We start from the raw sequence: 18,279 nt of genomic DNA, 5'->3' as shown, positions 1-18,279 counted from the left end.
AAATTCAATTTAAAGCAAACACAGGTTTGCTCAAACACCATTGTACAATTGCTTTAACACTTACAGAATTTAGATGAACAATATTTTCATTCACTCACAGTTTAGTATAAATATAAAGCAAGGCACCCCTTAAGCATTTTAAATAACAAATTAAACATTTACATTTTTTACTGTGCAGTCAGGCTTAACATTTATGCAGCTTCAAAACCAAAGTACAGCCTCAAGGGAAGCCTCTCCACTGACAAATTAATACCTTAGAGAATAGAGCTGAATGGTGGCAATGAACTCATTTGTTCCCCCAATAATGAAGAATGACTCTTTCTTTACCACATCTGTGACTGTTGCTATGGTGACCCAGACTTACCTCATTGCTTCTCGAAGTGCTCCTCGCTCACTAAGAGTCGTGTGCTTGATGTCATCAAAATTATTTTCCAGTTTCTCACAGTTCTGCAACAAATGGACATATCCACGTAAGGCTCTTAAACAGTTCATTGTACATGTATTAACGGTATTCACCGTCATGCAAACAAAACTGATTTATATTATGTTACCTCAAATTATGCATTCTGTTTTAATTACATGGGAGTCATTAAAAAGACATTGAGAACTCAGAATTAAAGTAAACATTAATCTTATTATATGGTTGTCATGGAAATCATCTTATAAATTTTCCATAATTAAATTTATAGAATTTTTACTTTTTCTTCTTCATTTTTTTTCATTTGTCTCTATGTGAGTATACAGTGCTACTGTAACACACAGATAGGAGAACAGAAAGCTAAATGAGCATTTTAGAATTATAACAACAGTTATAAATTTTGTCCCAATAAAACAAGAAGTGTCATTGGAAGAAAACAGTCATATTTAATTCCTTTTTAATATAATTTTTAAAACATAACAGGAATTTAAAAGATTGTTTACAGACACCTCAACCACAATGTTTCTTCCAGATTAGAGCTCACCAATATTTCTAAAAGCAATATGAAACCAACAATTTTGCCACAATAAATGAAGTAAAACTTTGATATATTCTGTAAATTATTACTGAATGTGTGAGCAGTTCCATTACTTTAGAGCACTGATCCTTCTCTTCTGCTGCCACAAAGACAGTAAAATTGATTCAGAAGATGCCGGGAAGTGCAGTAATTTGTGTCTGTGCAAAGTGAGTCTGAAATAGCAGAGAACAAGAATTCTCTAATCATCTGCATCTTCCATAGGATTTTTATATTCTCCTGAGGCTTCATCAATACAGGAGGCTTTTAGGTTACCCCTGCTCTCCACAACCTTCTCCAATACCAAAAGTTGCCTCTGGGAGGCATAATTTTGCCATATGGGTTTTAACAGAAACAAGTTGCAAGCAGTACAGTTCCTATTGCCAACAACCTCGAAGGTGGGATTGCCAGGCTCTATATGTAGCCACAATTTAAAAGAAATTATGGGCACTATTATTTGTTCATACTGCTTTCATAGTATATAATAAGTGAATTAATTTTTAAGACCACATCTTAAAACTCGTTATAATAAATACAGTAAGAGTTACCTATTGTTTTTCCTTATTGGCATTGATTCTTTATTTTATAATTACATTCAATCTCATTCAGGTTATAAAAGCATTACTTATAAGGAAATAAGTAAGATTCTTGTAAATAAATAATAAGTCTCATGTAAATGACCTAGCAAGATATTTCAGCTTGTCCAATTAACATTTAAACTATCATTATTTTTAGATAATATTATAGACCTTTTAATACAAAGTTTTAACACTTTAACAATACATTTCTGAGCAGAAAAATTAACAGAACTACACATATTTGGATCTTTTGACATCTTTTTTTTCTCCTTTGTAAAAACTAGGTTCAAAGGCATTGCAAAAGAAATATGAAAGCTGTACAATGAAGTATTCCATTATTCAGAGCAACATACACTGATGTTCAGCTCCAAGCACATAGAGGCAGGCTAGTAATTTAAAATATCAAAAAGAAATCCAAATCGACAATACTAATTAATGAAGGATTCTCAATTCATCAATGCAAGTACCTGTGTAAGCAAAATTAAACTTCCCATCCTCCAGGAAAAAAGAAGCCAGAGGAAATATAATTTGGAATATTGTTCCAAGAGCCAATGTTTTAACAGTCCTGTGTCACCAGCTCCTCGTGACAGGTTCACAAAATCTAAGCACTACACAACTGATTCTTGACCTTGTGATATAAAGCATGTAAAAGTGACGGATGAACCAAAGCACACCAATTTTTTTATCAAACACAACTAACTTGTCTCAAGATTGAACAAATTCAAATAACTGGTCCAGTCCATGTAGAAGATGCTGAATGAAGTTCAGTTGCTATTTGTCTATATAGACCATACTACATTAATTAGCTGAAGGGTAACAAAGGTGGTCCATAACTAAAGAAAATGCTGTGATCATTTAGCCTTAGACACAAAATAATCCATCTCACCTATACACCCAATATAAAAATGACCTGATAATGCAGAACAAAAAAACAAAATAGGAGAAAAAAATTACAGACAAAGATGCTGTACCAATTCACTTGGCAAGAAGATGAACTTACTTCTACCATTTTTGAGAATTGTTTCTGGACAGTATCTTTCCCAGGTATTTTCAGCCAAATAACTCTCATGCAAGGTACAGTAGTTGGAGAGCAAACCATAGGGTCATTAGGAGAAAATGAGCCAAAAACTGAGCCAGAAGCAAACCCTTGAAGGATAATGACCTCACAGGACCATGTCATCAGTGACTGCATTTACTGAACAGGAGAGCAGGCAAACACTTATCATACCCACTGCTTTTCCACTCATGCAAGCGTGCTTGATCCTCTCAGAGGAAGGAGAAAAGGGTGTCTGAAATACAAAATATAAGCATAGCTACAGGTGCATAGATGGCACTTCATGTGTCTGAGTGCCAGCTCACATGCAATACTTGTAGATCATCTGAAAGGATACTAGTTTCTGAGAAAGGCTACCAGTACCAATGAAGCTGTAAGCATGAGAATACTGAAGTATATGTCTGGGAAACGAGGAAACTTCAGCAGACCATGACCAGGGGGAGTTTTACATTCAGAAGAATTAAACCAGTAGCAAAAATTGAGCTCATTCTATTATCCACACCACCAAATAATTCATATGCATAAGCATATTGCTTAGGACAGTGTATTTAGGCCCATTATTTGTCAAAAATTTAAGCCTAATGAGCAATTCAAGTCCAAGGTGTTTCATTTTGAGCAGCAGCAGCAAAAGTAGAAAAAATCAAAATGCAAGCAAAGAAAAAATTGCTTTTGGTGGCTGACTGCCAAGGATTTTTTGTGGGTATAGCTGCAGTCTAGAAGTTTTAACTCTATGATTCAATAATTATATAGCAGCCTATATGCTATCACTGTTGGCAGATCTATAGTTCTGCACAATACTAAATTAAACATCACCCTTGAGAAGTTTGGGAGGAAAAAAAGTACAGAGTTGCAGTTAGGGACATGGTCATCGTAAGTCAAAGTACCATTACATGGGAAAAAGCCATGTAAGTACCTAAATACTGCTTTTTATAGGATTCTAGGATAAATACTTGGAATTATTTTAGTGTACCATAAAGCAAGAGCAAGAAGCAAGTACTTATATTTTATCTATAAATGAATGACTTGTTTATAATGTGAAATCTTAAGCTTCATGACAACTTTAAAATGCAGATGTGGACTGGATAGTCACAATTATCTGTGGCATCACAGATAGCATACTGGTAAAATGTATAACCAGAAATGAGAAAGATGAATAACGAGTGTATGAAGATGAGGAAGAAGGAAGATTAATGAACAAGTTGAAAAGCTTTTCCTGTCATAACCACCAAAATACAACTTTTCCCTGCTACAATTTATTTCTGCTAATAAAATAAACTGCAGGCTTTGGGAGCAAAGAATGTGTGCTCACAATTCCGTTTTTTCAGTTATTTTAAGTGACAAGTCCAAAGTATTCTGACAGTGGTTGAAGAAACCATCTAGCTCAAGTAAGAACAGAAATAAAGAAACCCTCTAGTTTTAAATAAAAACCTAGGATATTCTGGCAAAAGTGAAGTCACACTTTTTTAAAACCCATCTCTCAAAATTCATCAGCTTAGCTTTCTTGCATATGTTTTTGTCTTGGATGAAAAAGTCCTCTTTGTTGACTTACTGGGAAAGCAATTCTTCAATCAGCCCCTCAAGTGAAGAACTTTGCAGAAGTAGCTCAGAAGCCAACAGCAGTCTATTGCCTGGTGTCACCACTGAGGATCTCCCTAAATCACAAAAGCACTGCTGCCTCTGCTCTGCCACGACAGGAGTAAGAGTCAGTCTTGAGAAAACCGTAACTCGAACTTGCCCATTCTATGACACAGTAGGGCTAAATATGACCCCACCCCCACTGAAATCAACCATAAATCTTCCAAGCATCAAAACAAGAGCGGGATCACATTAAGCCATATCCTGCTACTTTAAATCTATCCTGAAATACTTCAAAGAAAGCTTTCAAAATTACAGATAATGTCTCCACACACATTTTGAGATAGTTGAGAAATTATCTTTTGTACTGACAACAGTGTAAGACCTATTCTAAGGCAGCCTGCACCACTGAAGTTGAGTAGATCTCTTATCCTTGTTGATACACTGCCAAATTAAAAGCCCTACTTGAAATATCATCTCTCTTCTGTGAAAAAGGTTTTTAAGGTTAACACTACAATTGCTAAATTCTCAGAATTCATTGCTTCTGCATGGTTTCAGAAAAGTTTCTTAGAAAACTTGAGTGAATCTCACATTTTTAATGTCAAACATTCTCTGTACTAAACATAAGGAATGTAAAGCTATTGAAAGTCAGAACAGCTGTCATCTATACAGTTCAAATTTACTATTACTCCTAATGCTGAAAGATATTATTTTTCCTATTTTCTTCTTTATAAACCATGAAAAGATTCCTAGAGTATGTTGCGTCAATTTCCTACTGTCTATGCAGAAAAATTTAATTTATTAAGTGTATTTTTACCTAGATTTCTGAGTCAGTCCTTAAAATGAGATAATCTGGTCTGAATTCTGAAGGATTTACTAGCTCACTCTGACAATTTAACTCTTTAAGGAGGTAGGTTCCAATAACAGATTACCAAAATTGATGGGGACCTACAAAATCTGCTGTCAATAACTACATCCAGGACAGATTCAGCAGGAAGATTCTCTCAACTTCTGGCCCAAAAAGTCCTTAAAACTTCAAGTTCCACACATGCTCCAAAGGTGACCATGTCAGCTAGTTCTTTTGAAAATGTTGGCCATACTGTAGAAGTGATCTCCTTTAACGAAGTTGTTACAAAAAAAGCGGACAATTTTGGGGGGACTGTGTAAAAAAGTGTAGAAAGCTGATTTTCATATTGATCTTCTTATTGATATATATGAAATGTTAACACAAATAATCACTTATTCCAGAAATGTGAATTATTTCATCAGCAGAAAACTTCAGAAATAATGAACTTGTGTTTTATAAACCTAAAGCAACACTATAACAGTAATCTAAACTGTAATATATTGCTGCAAGGATAATTATTAAGGGAAAACACAGCTGACATTTGCTGATTTATGCACACAATCAGAGATGGAGTCCAAGGACTGTGACATAATTATCTTCATGCTAACAATTTTTGTAAATCTCTTGACAGAATTTTAGCTAATTTTAAAATGCCTTCTGAAGATTAGCACTTAAAACTGTTGGGGAAAATAGCACAATTTATTAGCAAGGGTATAATTGTAAACCTTCCAAATACTCATTGTGAATATCATTTAGACAGTAACTCCTGCTTTAGCAGCTGCTATATAAGACTCCAGTTTATGGAATCTTGAAACAACAGAGAGAGTAGAATCTAATTAAACAGGATTACATGCCAAAGAAAAATATTAAAAACAGACTAATAGTCAATTTTTATGAATTTGAAATAGCACATCTTTTGATGCGAACTGTGCTTTATTTCAATGAAACCCAAATATTCTTAGCAGACTCCTCTCTTGATTTAGAACAGACTGTCTACACTGAAATGACACAAAAAGCTAAATGATTCCATTGATCTTCTCTCAATGACTTAAGCTCCCATCTGCTATAGGGTAAAATGACTTACATATATTGAATTTATTCTAGTTATTCAAGAGCCAATAGCTATATTCCTTACAGGAAGCCTCCTGAAACTGTCTTCATACTGAGCAACTAAACAAAACTGATACCATTTGCCAGAGGGCCTTACCTTAAGAGCAACCTTAAAAACTAAACACAAAAAGCCTGTTTGATCCTATCTGTAACACATTATCATCTTTGCAATGTCTGCTTACTAAATTCCTTCTTCTTATTTGTTGTGACCCATTCTCAAGGGGTTCTTTTTCCAAAAAGGGGGAAAGAGCAGCTTTAAACTGCTAACTGACCAGTTGTTCACAAAGGAAAAACAGATCCTTTAAAAAAAGATTTAAAATACATGCATATTCCTAATATTAGCAGAAAGTATATTGAGCCCTCAGGTTTATTTACAGAACATCTGACTGCATGCCATTCATAATACATGAACATTTGTTACAATATTTTTTTCATTACGTTATACAGCTACATTGGCCAGACAAGCTCTTAGAGAAATATAGGTGTTAGTACATCCATTAAAGCAGAATTCCAACAGAAAACCAGCCTAAGTGTTAGTAATCAAATAAAAATCAATAGAAAAAAATCATGAAATAGAATTGTGGGAGGCTTTAGTCAATGCCTTATTAGCATAACCATGTTAATTTTCTCAGTATTTTTAGCAGTATATTAATTTAAGGCCCTAGAAACAGCACACATGAAAACTCAAGAACAAGTATCACATTTTCTCCACAAACAGGAATATATTGCTAATACAGGATTCATACCAGGAAATACTGATGAACGTGCTGTTTTCTGAAATTGCAAGTGAGGAGTGTTGTTAATAATTTTTACAGAAGTACTGCAGTTAAAGCAACTAGAAATGCTGAAGTGAAAGCAGACTTTTTTATTTTTTTAACTTTTCCTAGTTTAAAATATGACACATTTAATCCTTAAAGACAGGTAATCATATAGAAGCTAATTACTTGTTAAACATAGTTAACACTTTAGTTTGCAATTTTACTGAGGCTGTGAAAGATGTTCAGTTCAGAGATGGCATTCTGCTAACTTCCTCTTCATGCTGTTTCACGCACAAAGTTCAAGTGGCAAATTTATCACAGCATTCATGTTCACATAAGGGTACGGTATCTTGCTTGAATTCAACCTGCTGTTGTCAGAGCAGATGCAGACACCACGTGTTTTGGCAACAGATAACACATCAGATAGTAGTGATACAGGGAGGGTGAGAAAAAAACATTCTGAAAGGACTAAGCATGCAACACAAAAAATAGTAGACCAAGGAGCTCAAAAGAATAAATAACTACAAAAGATATGCAAGAAACCAGAGGCACAGCTGGAAATAACAATGGAGCAGAGAACACAGGTGATGCCACTAACTAGACAGGACAATTTATAACACTCCTTTCTCTTGTGACTCAGCTTTAAAAGACAGAGAAAACTTTCAGGGAGACAAAAAAAAAGGAAAACCTTTGCCTCCCACATTTTTCTTTCTCTTTGCAAAAGAAATGTTAAACTTAATCAGCAGATGAATGAGAAGACTTGGCTACAAACTACCTGTCCCTCTGCATCTGAAGGACACTTGCAAGACTGCTTCCCTTTATGGGACAGGGTTCTGTAGCAGGGAACAGTACACATCATGAATATCAAAAGCTTCATCTAAATACTGTTTCTTTTTTAATGAGGTTGCAGTCCTGTCTTTTTTCTCCTGGAAAGCCTGGTATTCTCAACATGAATTTACAATCTAATTCTTTAAGAGCATGAAATTTAAATAAAGAGACACAGGCTCTTCACAGAATTTCTAAATATACTATTTCTACTTGATAGTGAAAACATAATTAATGACTAAGAAAAAAAAATATCCCAAATGCTATACTCCCTTCTCTTCCTATTACTTTCACATACCTCAACCCTGCTTGCTCTTCCCTTGGGATTCTTTACTCTGCTTAGGCAAATATTCCCTTGACTCTCTGAGATTAAATAAAATGAGAGTATGCAGGTAAAGACCAGACTCATATTGAGAATTAACATTTACAGAGCTCATAACCTGGGAAAAAAGGAAGAATCTTTAAAATGTAGGTAGAACTATACTTCTAAGGAAGATTATGTTCTTGACCTTCAACAAAGAGCATAAGAAAAAACATACCCAAAAGCCCTTGCTCTTTTAGAACCTAAATGATCAAGAATTTAAGGAATTAATCCCACATATTTGAGAGTACCAGCTTAGAGGATACCTCTTGTTTTTCATGCATAGGCAAAGAATTATCAAATATGAAAGGTTTCCTTAAAGTTACAATTAAATGCTCAAATCCAATCCTGAAAAAAGTATAGCTCCGCCTTATGCGGTGGAATAAAATCAAATTATATGTAGCAGGCTTGCTTCCTCAGTCCAAGATGCCACCTCTCATCTCTTACATGGCACATTTTATTGTCCAACAGCAGTATTTTTCAGACAGAGCATAACAAAACATTTTCTTTCATCATGCTGTTGCCTCAGTATTTTAAAAAAAGTAAATAAAAATTTTCCCAACCAGTTCTGCCAAAGCTAATCTGCTTCAGCTATTTCTCACTGTTTTGCATAAGATTCTTGCCAAAAAAACTGGATTCAGGAGGGGTAGAGTTAATTTTCTTCACAGCAGCTGTTCTGGGGCTGTGTTTCAGATTTGTGCTGAAAACAGTGTTGATAACACAGGGATGTTTTATCTGTTGCTGAGCAGCACTTACACAGCATCAAGACCCCAAGCAAGGAGGCTGGGACTGCACAAGGAGTTTTGGAGGGGATACGGCCAGGACAGCTGACCCAAGGGATACCCCAGACCATATGCTCAGCACAAAGCTGGGGGAAGAAGAATGAGGGAGGTTCAGAGTGGTTACTCTCTGCAATGCGGTTTAGTGGGCATGGTGGTATGTAGTTGAAGCTTGGAGCTGATCATCTTGGAGGTCTTTTGCAACTTCAATGATTGTATGGTGGTGTTTGTCTCCCCAAGTCCCCATTATGTGCAGTGGAGCCTGGCTTTTATGGAAAAGGCTGAATACCTGCCTGCCACGGGAAGTACTGAATGAATTCCTTGCTTTGCTTGCATGTGCAGCTTTTGCTTTACCTCCTGAACTGTCTATGACTCAACCCAGAAATCTTCTCACTTCTACCCCACTGATTGTCTCCTCCATCCCACTGGGGGGGGAGGGTGGTGACCAAGTGTATGTGTGGTGCTTAGGTGCCAGCTGGAGTTAAACCACAACAGCGAGGTCATACCGAGGTCCTTCTCTCCTAATCTTACATATCACATCTGAGATCGTGTCCTTCTACTGCCACTAACAGAAACAGGTGCACCACCCCCTTCCACATACTCCTTACTAAATTGCGTCCTCCTAATTCTCTCCAACATTTAAAATACTTACATTAAATAGTATTTCATTCCCCCATAAAGAGCCTGAAAAGATGCTGAATACAATGCCAACAGCTGAGGAACTGTACCAAGGGATTAGACTCATATACAATCAACACTGTAGGATTTCTGACTTCTGGGTTCCAAGCAACCCAATGTTTCTGTCTGGCAGAAGGAGTGGGGAAAACCCCATCCTCTGTCTGCTTGGCTTAGGAGAAGAAAACAGCAACATGCGAAACACTACCGTGATTTAAACAATTCCACAAAAATAACTACTAATATCTCCAGGTATCTCACCAGGTGAATTACCCAGATAAAAGTATATACACTTCTATTCTGGCTTACCGTGTTACCTAAAATTAGCATCAGTATCACATTGCTACTTAAGTAGCAATGAAACAAAGCAAAATATGAAACTGAGACTAAATTTCCTCAGAGGAATAACTGGAATTACTCAATTCACTTGAGAATCCAAGTCAAAGAAGTACTAGAAAAAAGGCTGCTGATAGTAAACCACAACCCTTGTATCAAGATCTTGGTGTAGTTGTGTTACATGCTGGCATTTTGTTTTGGACTTTCCATCACTATCATAGCTCATGAAAACCTGAAGAATAAAAATAGCAATAATTAAATAATTATACAATAGCTATAAAATAATAATTGCAATAGTAATAATATCAACAATAAATTCTGAAATTCATTCATAAACTATGGACACCATATGCAAACACCCAACAAAATGTTACCTCAGCTCTTATGTTTTTAACTATATGTTAACTCAGAAGTAACTATAGGTGACAGGAGACATACCTGGAGAAAACAGATAAGTGAGTTGACAAATCTTTGGAAAAAAAAATAGGCTGTAATTTCTCTTCTGTTTCCCTTTTCTTTGAGATTCAAAAGACATCTCCTTGTGCTGATATGTCCAGAAAAGCTAAATATTTAAGCATATTTTATATTAATTGCCATCTAAAAAGAGCTAAATCAATTACTCTGATTTAGAATTTTCTAAAATTTTCTTTCTGTTTTCAAAATACCATATAGAAAAAAATTGTGCAAAGACTACTATAATTACATGTATCCCTTACTGTGCTCAGCAATGTCTGGTATCTCAAACCTTATTGCAAAAAATACAGTAAGACAGTGACCTCACACTCTGTAATATACACGGAGTCAGAAAAAACAAATGGAAGTGCAAAATAAAAAAAAGGAAAGCATGAACAAGAACGCAGACAGACTCACAAAGCTGTTTAAGAGTCTACACCACTACCTATTTTAATACACTATGCATCAAGCCAAATTAGTCAAAACAAAAACTTACACTCATTGCTAAGAAGGTGGAAAGTCAAGTCTTGGTAGGGAGGGTGTGGGAAACAAACAACAAAGTAGGACAGTACAAACACCAAAAAATGTTTTTTCCCTCTCAAAAAAAAAAAAAAAAAATCAGAAAATCAGAGGTATGAGGCTATTACAATGGTTGCAGATCCTATGAAGTTATCACCATCTGTTGTGCCATCTATTTACAGACACACAGGCATAATCAAAAATTAGGGAAAACTGCTCAAATAACTGCAATCTTGTTTGAAGATACCATGCATGTTTAACAAGCTTTAGAATCTTCCAAAAGAAATAAAAGAAAATAAGTGGCATTGATTTATTTTCTGTAAGAAATTACGTGAACAAGAACTCCCCTATATGCAGAAATGAACAGGGCTTACGTGTAGCTATATCTTTCAGCAAGGCATTCAAAAGAGCAATAAGAGAATGCTGCTGTAATGCTGCTTGTTTATTCACATGTAGCTTGAGAACAACATCCAGGATAAACATATTGCCTCAGGTCTCAGTTCCATTTACTGTGTTAGAGAGAGGAGCACTAATGACTCAATACTTCACTATGGCACTATGCACTCTTCTAGTTCTGTATCCCATTTACTGACGTCTTTGTAAGATTTTTACTTCTTTGGAAGCTTTCATGTCTCAATCTGAATAGTTGTCTTCTCCCAAACTTTCTGGCCAGCCTTCAGACAGCTCAGGCTGCTGTATTCCCCTTGTTGTCAGTCTGGGAAATTGCTGTGTTCAAGCTGAGGTGAGCAATAGGAACATAGCCCAAAGCACCAGCCAAGCATCTTCCCAGCAATTCCCAAGCTATCAGGCCCATATGAAGCCAAGATACACCAGAAGAGAACAGCAATGTAAGATTCCTAGATTTAAATTTAGCTTAGCACTCTTTGGAGGAGTCTAATTCAGGTCCCACAAACAGTGCTCAAGACATTTGGGCCAGGTAGCACAGCTCCTGAGCTAATTAAATGGGTCTCTCAGCTAGGTTGGCTCTGGCACAGAATTTTCCTCACACGGCTATGCTGTTCAAGCCTATAAATGGCTCCAACTATTGCAAGGGAAGGCCTTTTAGCTCACTGAACACTGCACAGGACAGACTGCTGTCCCTGCTTATCACGTTTAACTTGGAGTATGAACAACCCACTCGCTCTGTGCAACCAGTGCTTGACCTAGCACCCTTAGTATAATCATCCACATTTTTTCAATAAAATGTAATAACCTAGTTCTGAAAATGCTATTTCCAAATAGACAGATTGAATAATTTCTAAATAACACTGAAACTCTTACTTTAAATTATTTTTCCTCTCTGGGAAACATATTGGACTTATTAATCAGTCCCCAGCTCCTGAGTGTCACTGCTACTACTGCATATGTGCAAACAGAGTAATAGGAATGAACAGGATGATGCAAATCAAAAAGAAACAAAAATCATCATTCTTTTAACATCATTACAAAATTTCTCCCTTTTCCTCTTGAAGTCATTTTTATCTCTGATTTTTAATTCTTATTCCTATGCAGCAGCTTCCCTGTTTCCCTTGTGTATACACTGTTTAAGCTTTCAATTTTTAATTTTTCTTCAGTAGTGCCCTATCTTTTTTATTCTTTTTTTTTTTGTAACTTGTTTTTTTTTTTCTCTCCTGCTCTCATTTCCTCATGCTTGTTTACTTTTTCTCCCCTAGTCCTTCCTAATTATTTCATGTCTCTTGGTCGTTTAATTATGTGCCATGGCTTTTTCTTTCTTACATTTTTATATTGCATTCCTTTATTCCACTCCTGCAGCTCTCTGATTTCTATGTGCTTGCTTAACTATTACCCAAATGGCTCCAAGCAGGACACACTCAAACTGAAGAATAAATAAATTAAAAGAAAAATACTATCTGTGGCCATGCGGTGTTGCCTAGCAACACCCTGTACCTCTCCACAGCCTTTCTAGAGCCCTGGTGGCAACAGAGCTTTTCAGACTTATTGCTACAAATATATGCAAGATCCTTCTCACATTGTTCGGCCATTCACTGACAAATAAATGCAGAGGAAAACGTAAATGAGAAAGAAAAACTCCAGAGAAAGCATCAGCAACAGCACAAGAAATGGCCACCTACTCCGATGCACGCTGCCCTCTTGTCTCTAATGCACTCTGTAAAACACGTGCAACTTTTATGTTACTGCTGTTCACCAATACTACTACTGTTACTACTTTGAGACACAGAATATAAATAAGATTTCTCATACAATTATAATGTGTTAAATTCAACCAACTCTTAAAGAGTTACTGTGGATGCATTACTGGCTGAGATTCATTGGCTTCTTCTGAAAGCTTTACACTAAAAAAAAAAAAAGCCTGCAGATTGTATAGGGTAGGAAAAATAGTCCAAGCATGGTCAAAAATGCAGTGGAATTATAAAGACAGTGAAGTTTGTCCCCAAAAATTATTGATTCAATATTAAAAGATTGTCAATACTTATTACTTCTAGTTACTTCAGAGGTGACAGAAGTGAAAGCAAAGTGCATTCTCCCCCCAACACTTCTCTTTAAAATACAAGCTTATGGGCTCCATCTTCAAAAGTTAGAACCAAATGCTCATTAAGTCCACACTTCTCAAAGTACTGATGATTCAGCATGAGCTAGACTGAGCTACAAAGATACTAGTTTCACCAACAGTCCTTTTTTTCTTTATTCCGCAGCAGTGAAAGACTCCTTTCAACAACCAACTACCTCTGAGAAAGAAAGTGGATGAAATCATACTTATTCAAGGGTCTAAAACTTTAAGGATATTTGGAGTCTTGGAAGAGGAGTTAAAAACCAGAAATGCTAAAATAAATGATAACTACATAATTAAGCTGAGGACAAACCTATGATGAAGCCCCACAAAATGATGGGAATGTTAACATTAACACTGTATTTCTGAAGGGCATCAAAAATCAGCACTCTTGCTTGGAAATGTTATATATAACTAAATCAGCCTCAAAGCAATTTGATACCCGCACAGAACTTGCACCAGTAGCAAGTGAGAAGAAAGCAGATCAGAGAGCACATACCTTAAAAAGATATTTAACAGCCTTAATTTACATCTATCAGCTATAACTTGTTACTTGGTAAAGACAGGCTGCAAATGATCCACACTAATAAACGAGAGAAACTTGCATTCAGGTACACAATTAACCTCATTCCCAAAGCAATGTCTGTAAAAGCAAGGTACAAAGAGTTGGCTAGAGAACACAGAAGAACCCATAGATCATACAGATCATAAAACAAACATAGGCATTACAGTCAGGCACTTAAATTTAAAATGCCTAAAAAAGAGAGTTTCAAAACTTTATTTGGCTCCTACATGAAGCAAACCCAGTTTTAATTACACAGTCAGATGCTATTTTACATGGAAGTGTTTCATGACTTAGAAAACACAACAGAGAGAACTCACCTAATCACCAGCCCTTCAACATTTGGGCTTAGTGTGCAGCCTTGTTTTCTGGCCACTAACCAGATCCTTACTTGAAGGCAGATCCATTTTTCCAGATGAACATTTCAATGACACCCGTCACTACATATCTGACGTGATTTAAAAGCAATTTACTCTCCATGCTATTAATTTTTCCTTTTAACATGCAGTAATCAGCATAAAGAGCCAAATACCTGAGTATACTCAGTCAGACTCCCACAATCCAAACCATTAAAGCATACAGGAGGCTAAAGTGACAACTTGGACAATCACAGTTAACATCTTGCTTTCACAATCAGTTCACATTCAGATTTTCTTACCCAGCTGATGGAACCATCACCTTCTACCAGCTGGTATTTCTAAATCCTCTTCTTGCTTAATTCCAGACATTAGGCTCCTAGTCATTCTCATCCTCAGCCCTTGGCTGTACAGCCTCTTAATTGCACTATTAAATTTATTCTTTTTTTTTCTTAACTTCAGTGTCACATGGTACTTTATGATGTTCTAGTTGCTTCTGTATTGACAGTGCCTGTCAACTTTCTTGTAACATGCTCCTAATATTTATGTCAAGCTCATTAATGAAAATATTAAACGCTATGAATCTGAAGACTGATCCTTCAACAAGCTCTGCTAAAAGCCCAGCAGATCTTTTTTAAACACTTCTCCCTCTTATTTCCTCTCTAGCCAGTTCCTTATCCACGCTACTATTCTAATCTAAGTAGATGACACTTCATTATTGATTGGCAAAAATAAAAACCCAAAACCCCTGTCAGTGTGTCACAATTTATCCCTAAGAATAAAGCCCAACATGCCTTATTCTATCTTCCATTTTCCTTAATGCATTTAATAAATCTCTGGTTCAAAATTTGTTTTCAAAGTTTTGCACGCTGCCAATAAGAGACCAACAGAGCAAGAGTTGCCCATCAATCATGTGCCCATCTTTTAACACACACAAACTGCATTGGCTATTCTTTCATCAAGGACTTGCTCTACTACAAAGCTCGTAATTTCCCATGTCAATTTTTCTGTGATACTTTTATGGATGTTGTTCTGTCCCTTTGACTTCAAACATAAAACACTCCAAGTTTTCCTTCTGGCCTGTCTGAGGCAATTTACCTGCTGCACTTTTCTGCCCATTTAGCCACCTCTTGCTTTATTCCCATTTTACTGAAACTAGGACAACAATTTACAAAGACTTCAGATAATACCCAAGATGTTTAATCCTATCTTCACACTGTCTTTGCTTGTTCTTTTATTTCTTTTCATTTAAATAGCTTAAGAATCTTCTACTATTTGTTTTATATAGCTGAATAACCTTTTACTATTTGTTTTAATTTCTTTTACCCAGAGTGACTCAACTTGACTTTTGAAAGTTCTCATTTTTTCTCTTGTATTTCCTGCTTTGCCAATCAATCCCATTTTTTTCAACTCCTTATGGGTAGTCCTAATAGTCTTAATATTCTTTCTGAAATTGTTTTGCAGTTCAGTGTGAAATTATTCTTTACAAATTTGGATTCAGATTCCAAATAACTGTTTTATATTTCAGTTAATAATAATTTTCTCAAAATTAGTGGTTTTGAACTGTTTAGCTTAGTTCAGAGATCTAAACAGTTTTCTTAACTTCTGTCTTTGTCTAAAAACAAATTTTGGCAATTCTTCTATACAATTAATATTGAACTAACTTTTAAAAAAAGATTAAAATTATACTCTGTTCATTCTATTGTTTCATCCATTTGCTAAATGTAGGGATTAAGTCCATTCAAATTCAAACCAGAATTGGTAAGAATTGATAAGGTTTTTAAAACTCTATATTAGTGTTTCTGATTCAGTGACTGTTACTAACAAAGTTTATCAGTTATCACATCAAAGAATAAATATTTGCACGCTACTATTATTAGGATCTGTGGTTTACAGGTTGCATTTTAAAAGTCAAAGTGTCTTACAATCAGTGACTTACTTCTGCAATAGACTGCAATCAATTCCAAGTACAGAAAGTGGTCAGGGTAAAAGAATGAGGATAGTGAACTTCAGAAAATATAATTTTTGTTATGTCTCCTGAGAATTATACTGATCAGTAAAGGAAAGCAGGAGAAAGGGCAAACTCTACAGAAATTCACAAAGGGAAACTATTCCTAAGCAAAGCAAGCAAACAAAAAAAAAAAAAAAACAAACAAATCAAACAAAAACTCACCCAAAAGAGTGTTCTTATTAGCACACTTTTATGATCATACGATGCCTCCCCGCAATGGCCTGGAAATCAACATCATAAAAGCAGGGAAACTATGACACGTACTTAGAGTAGATCAATTTCTAAGTATAAATGAACTGCGTAAGTACTGTGGGAATAAAACCAGAAAGTTATGCAAATTTAAGTTAAAAAGGAAGAGGAAGAAATTGTGGAACAACAGTAAGAAAACTCTTCTATACACATGAGAAGCGAGAAGAAAATGAAGACAAGTACAGATTATGCAGAGCAGAGCAAATAAGTGATGCAGAATCAACAGCCCTCTCTGCTCTCTTTATGAAGATTGCATGGTATAGCCATAACTACAACTAAAAAATGTATTTTTAGCAAGACCATGGGATTGCAGGCTTTAGCATGGAAAAAAGAAAGAGGTTTGGTAATTTTTTTTTTTTTTAATCAGACTGTTGCAGCTCATGTATCACTGAGTCATTGGGGAACTAACTGAAGGAATGCATGAACCACTATTAATTGCACCCTCTAGAAGGCTTGTGGTTCCAAAAGGTCAGAAGATAAAGACATAATGCTCTCCTTTGCAGTGGGGCATTCAGAGGGAGGGGAAAGAAAAAACAAAACAAAACAAAACAAAAAAAAAAAATAGTGAAAATAGAAATCATACCCCCAGGCAGAGAAAATGGAGTACATATATTAAAACTTATATTGTGATATAAAAAGCGTCAACCTCAGCATGTATAACTCATGTTAAATCAATTTTATTTTTTGTCTTTCAGAGGATGAATGAACACAAGAATAACTGGCAGGATAGATGTGCCAAATCTAAAATACATTTTTCCCCCTAATTATTCCACAGCACCTTTTCATAAGCCAACTAAAAACAAGGACTAGATCAAAAAAATATTCTGTGACTATGCTGAAAAACTAACTGAAAAATAACCCCTAGGTTGTTGTCTATCACCAAAAAATAACCCAAATCAAGATGATTCGTGATTCACCCAAGACCTCAGTGACTTGGTAAATTGGCAAAAATATAATGTGCTAATGGTTTCTACTGTCATAATGTTTAGTGGAGTAAGGGAAACAGGCAAGGAAGAGATAATTAAACATTTCAAAAGGCAAGAAGAGAATTTCAAAATCAAACAAACTAACATGTCAGAATTTGTGCCATAAATACAGGATAACCCAACACTTTTGCAGAAGTAACAGCACGTGGCTGATAATTCCATTGTGAGGCAAAGAAATTATTTCATTCTAATTGGTGCTAAGTAGGTCCCAGATGGAAGATTGTATAGTTTTTCACCATCATGATTAGAGAAAGATGTAGGAAATTAAAATCTAAAGAAAGCAAAAAAAAAAAAAAAATTACCAGTTTCAGAAAACATGACTAGTAAAGAAGTTCCGAAGGAAAATAGAGAACAGGAAGCATATCTAACAGGAATCTTCTAATAGAAAAGAGTCATAAATGGTTTGGGTTGGAAGGGACCTTAAAGATAATCTAGTCCCAAAAACCCCCAACTTGGCCTTGAATACTTCCAAGGACGGGGCATCCACAGACAGACATATAGAGATATTAAAGACATATTAAAGATTTTATAACAGAATTTATACAAAAAGTCAACAACCAATCATCAATTGTTCTTCAAGTAGTAGGAGAAGATGATAATTTGATCTTCAACAAATACACAGTATATTTTAGGAAAAACTTGGTTGCATTGACTAAACACTAACAAGAATGAGAACTCTCCTAAATCAGGTGCCATTAGAAATGTGTTATTCAAATACCTGTC

The 18,279-nt window shown here is 35.6% G+C and overlaps 1 protein-coding gene across 1 annotated transcript in view; it reads right to left on the bottom strand.

The window, feature by feature from the left end:
- Positions 1–18,279, bottom strand: part of DPYD (dihydropyrimidine dehydrogenase) — a 318,409-nt gene that overhangs the window by 291,994 nt on the left and 8,136 nt on the right. The window contains exon 2 of the mRNA XM_062497926.1: positions 365–447. Coding sequence (XP_062353910.1) covers positions 365–447 — 83 coding nt within the window. The remainder of the gene's footprint in view (positions 1–364; positions 448–18,279) is intronic.

The sequence above is a fragment of the Cinclus cinclus genome, chromosome 8 (assembly GCF_963662255.1).
Source record: "Cinclus cinclus chromosome 8, bCinCin1.1, whole genome shotgun sequence".
NCBI classification, from domain to species: Eukaryota; Metazoa; Chordata; class Aves; order Passeriformes; family Cinclidae; genus Cinclus; species Cinclus cinclus.
The sequence above is the reverse complement of the archived record's forward strand: the minus strand, read 5'-3'. Positions and strand labels throughout refer to the sequence as shown.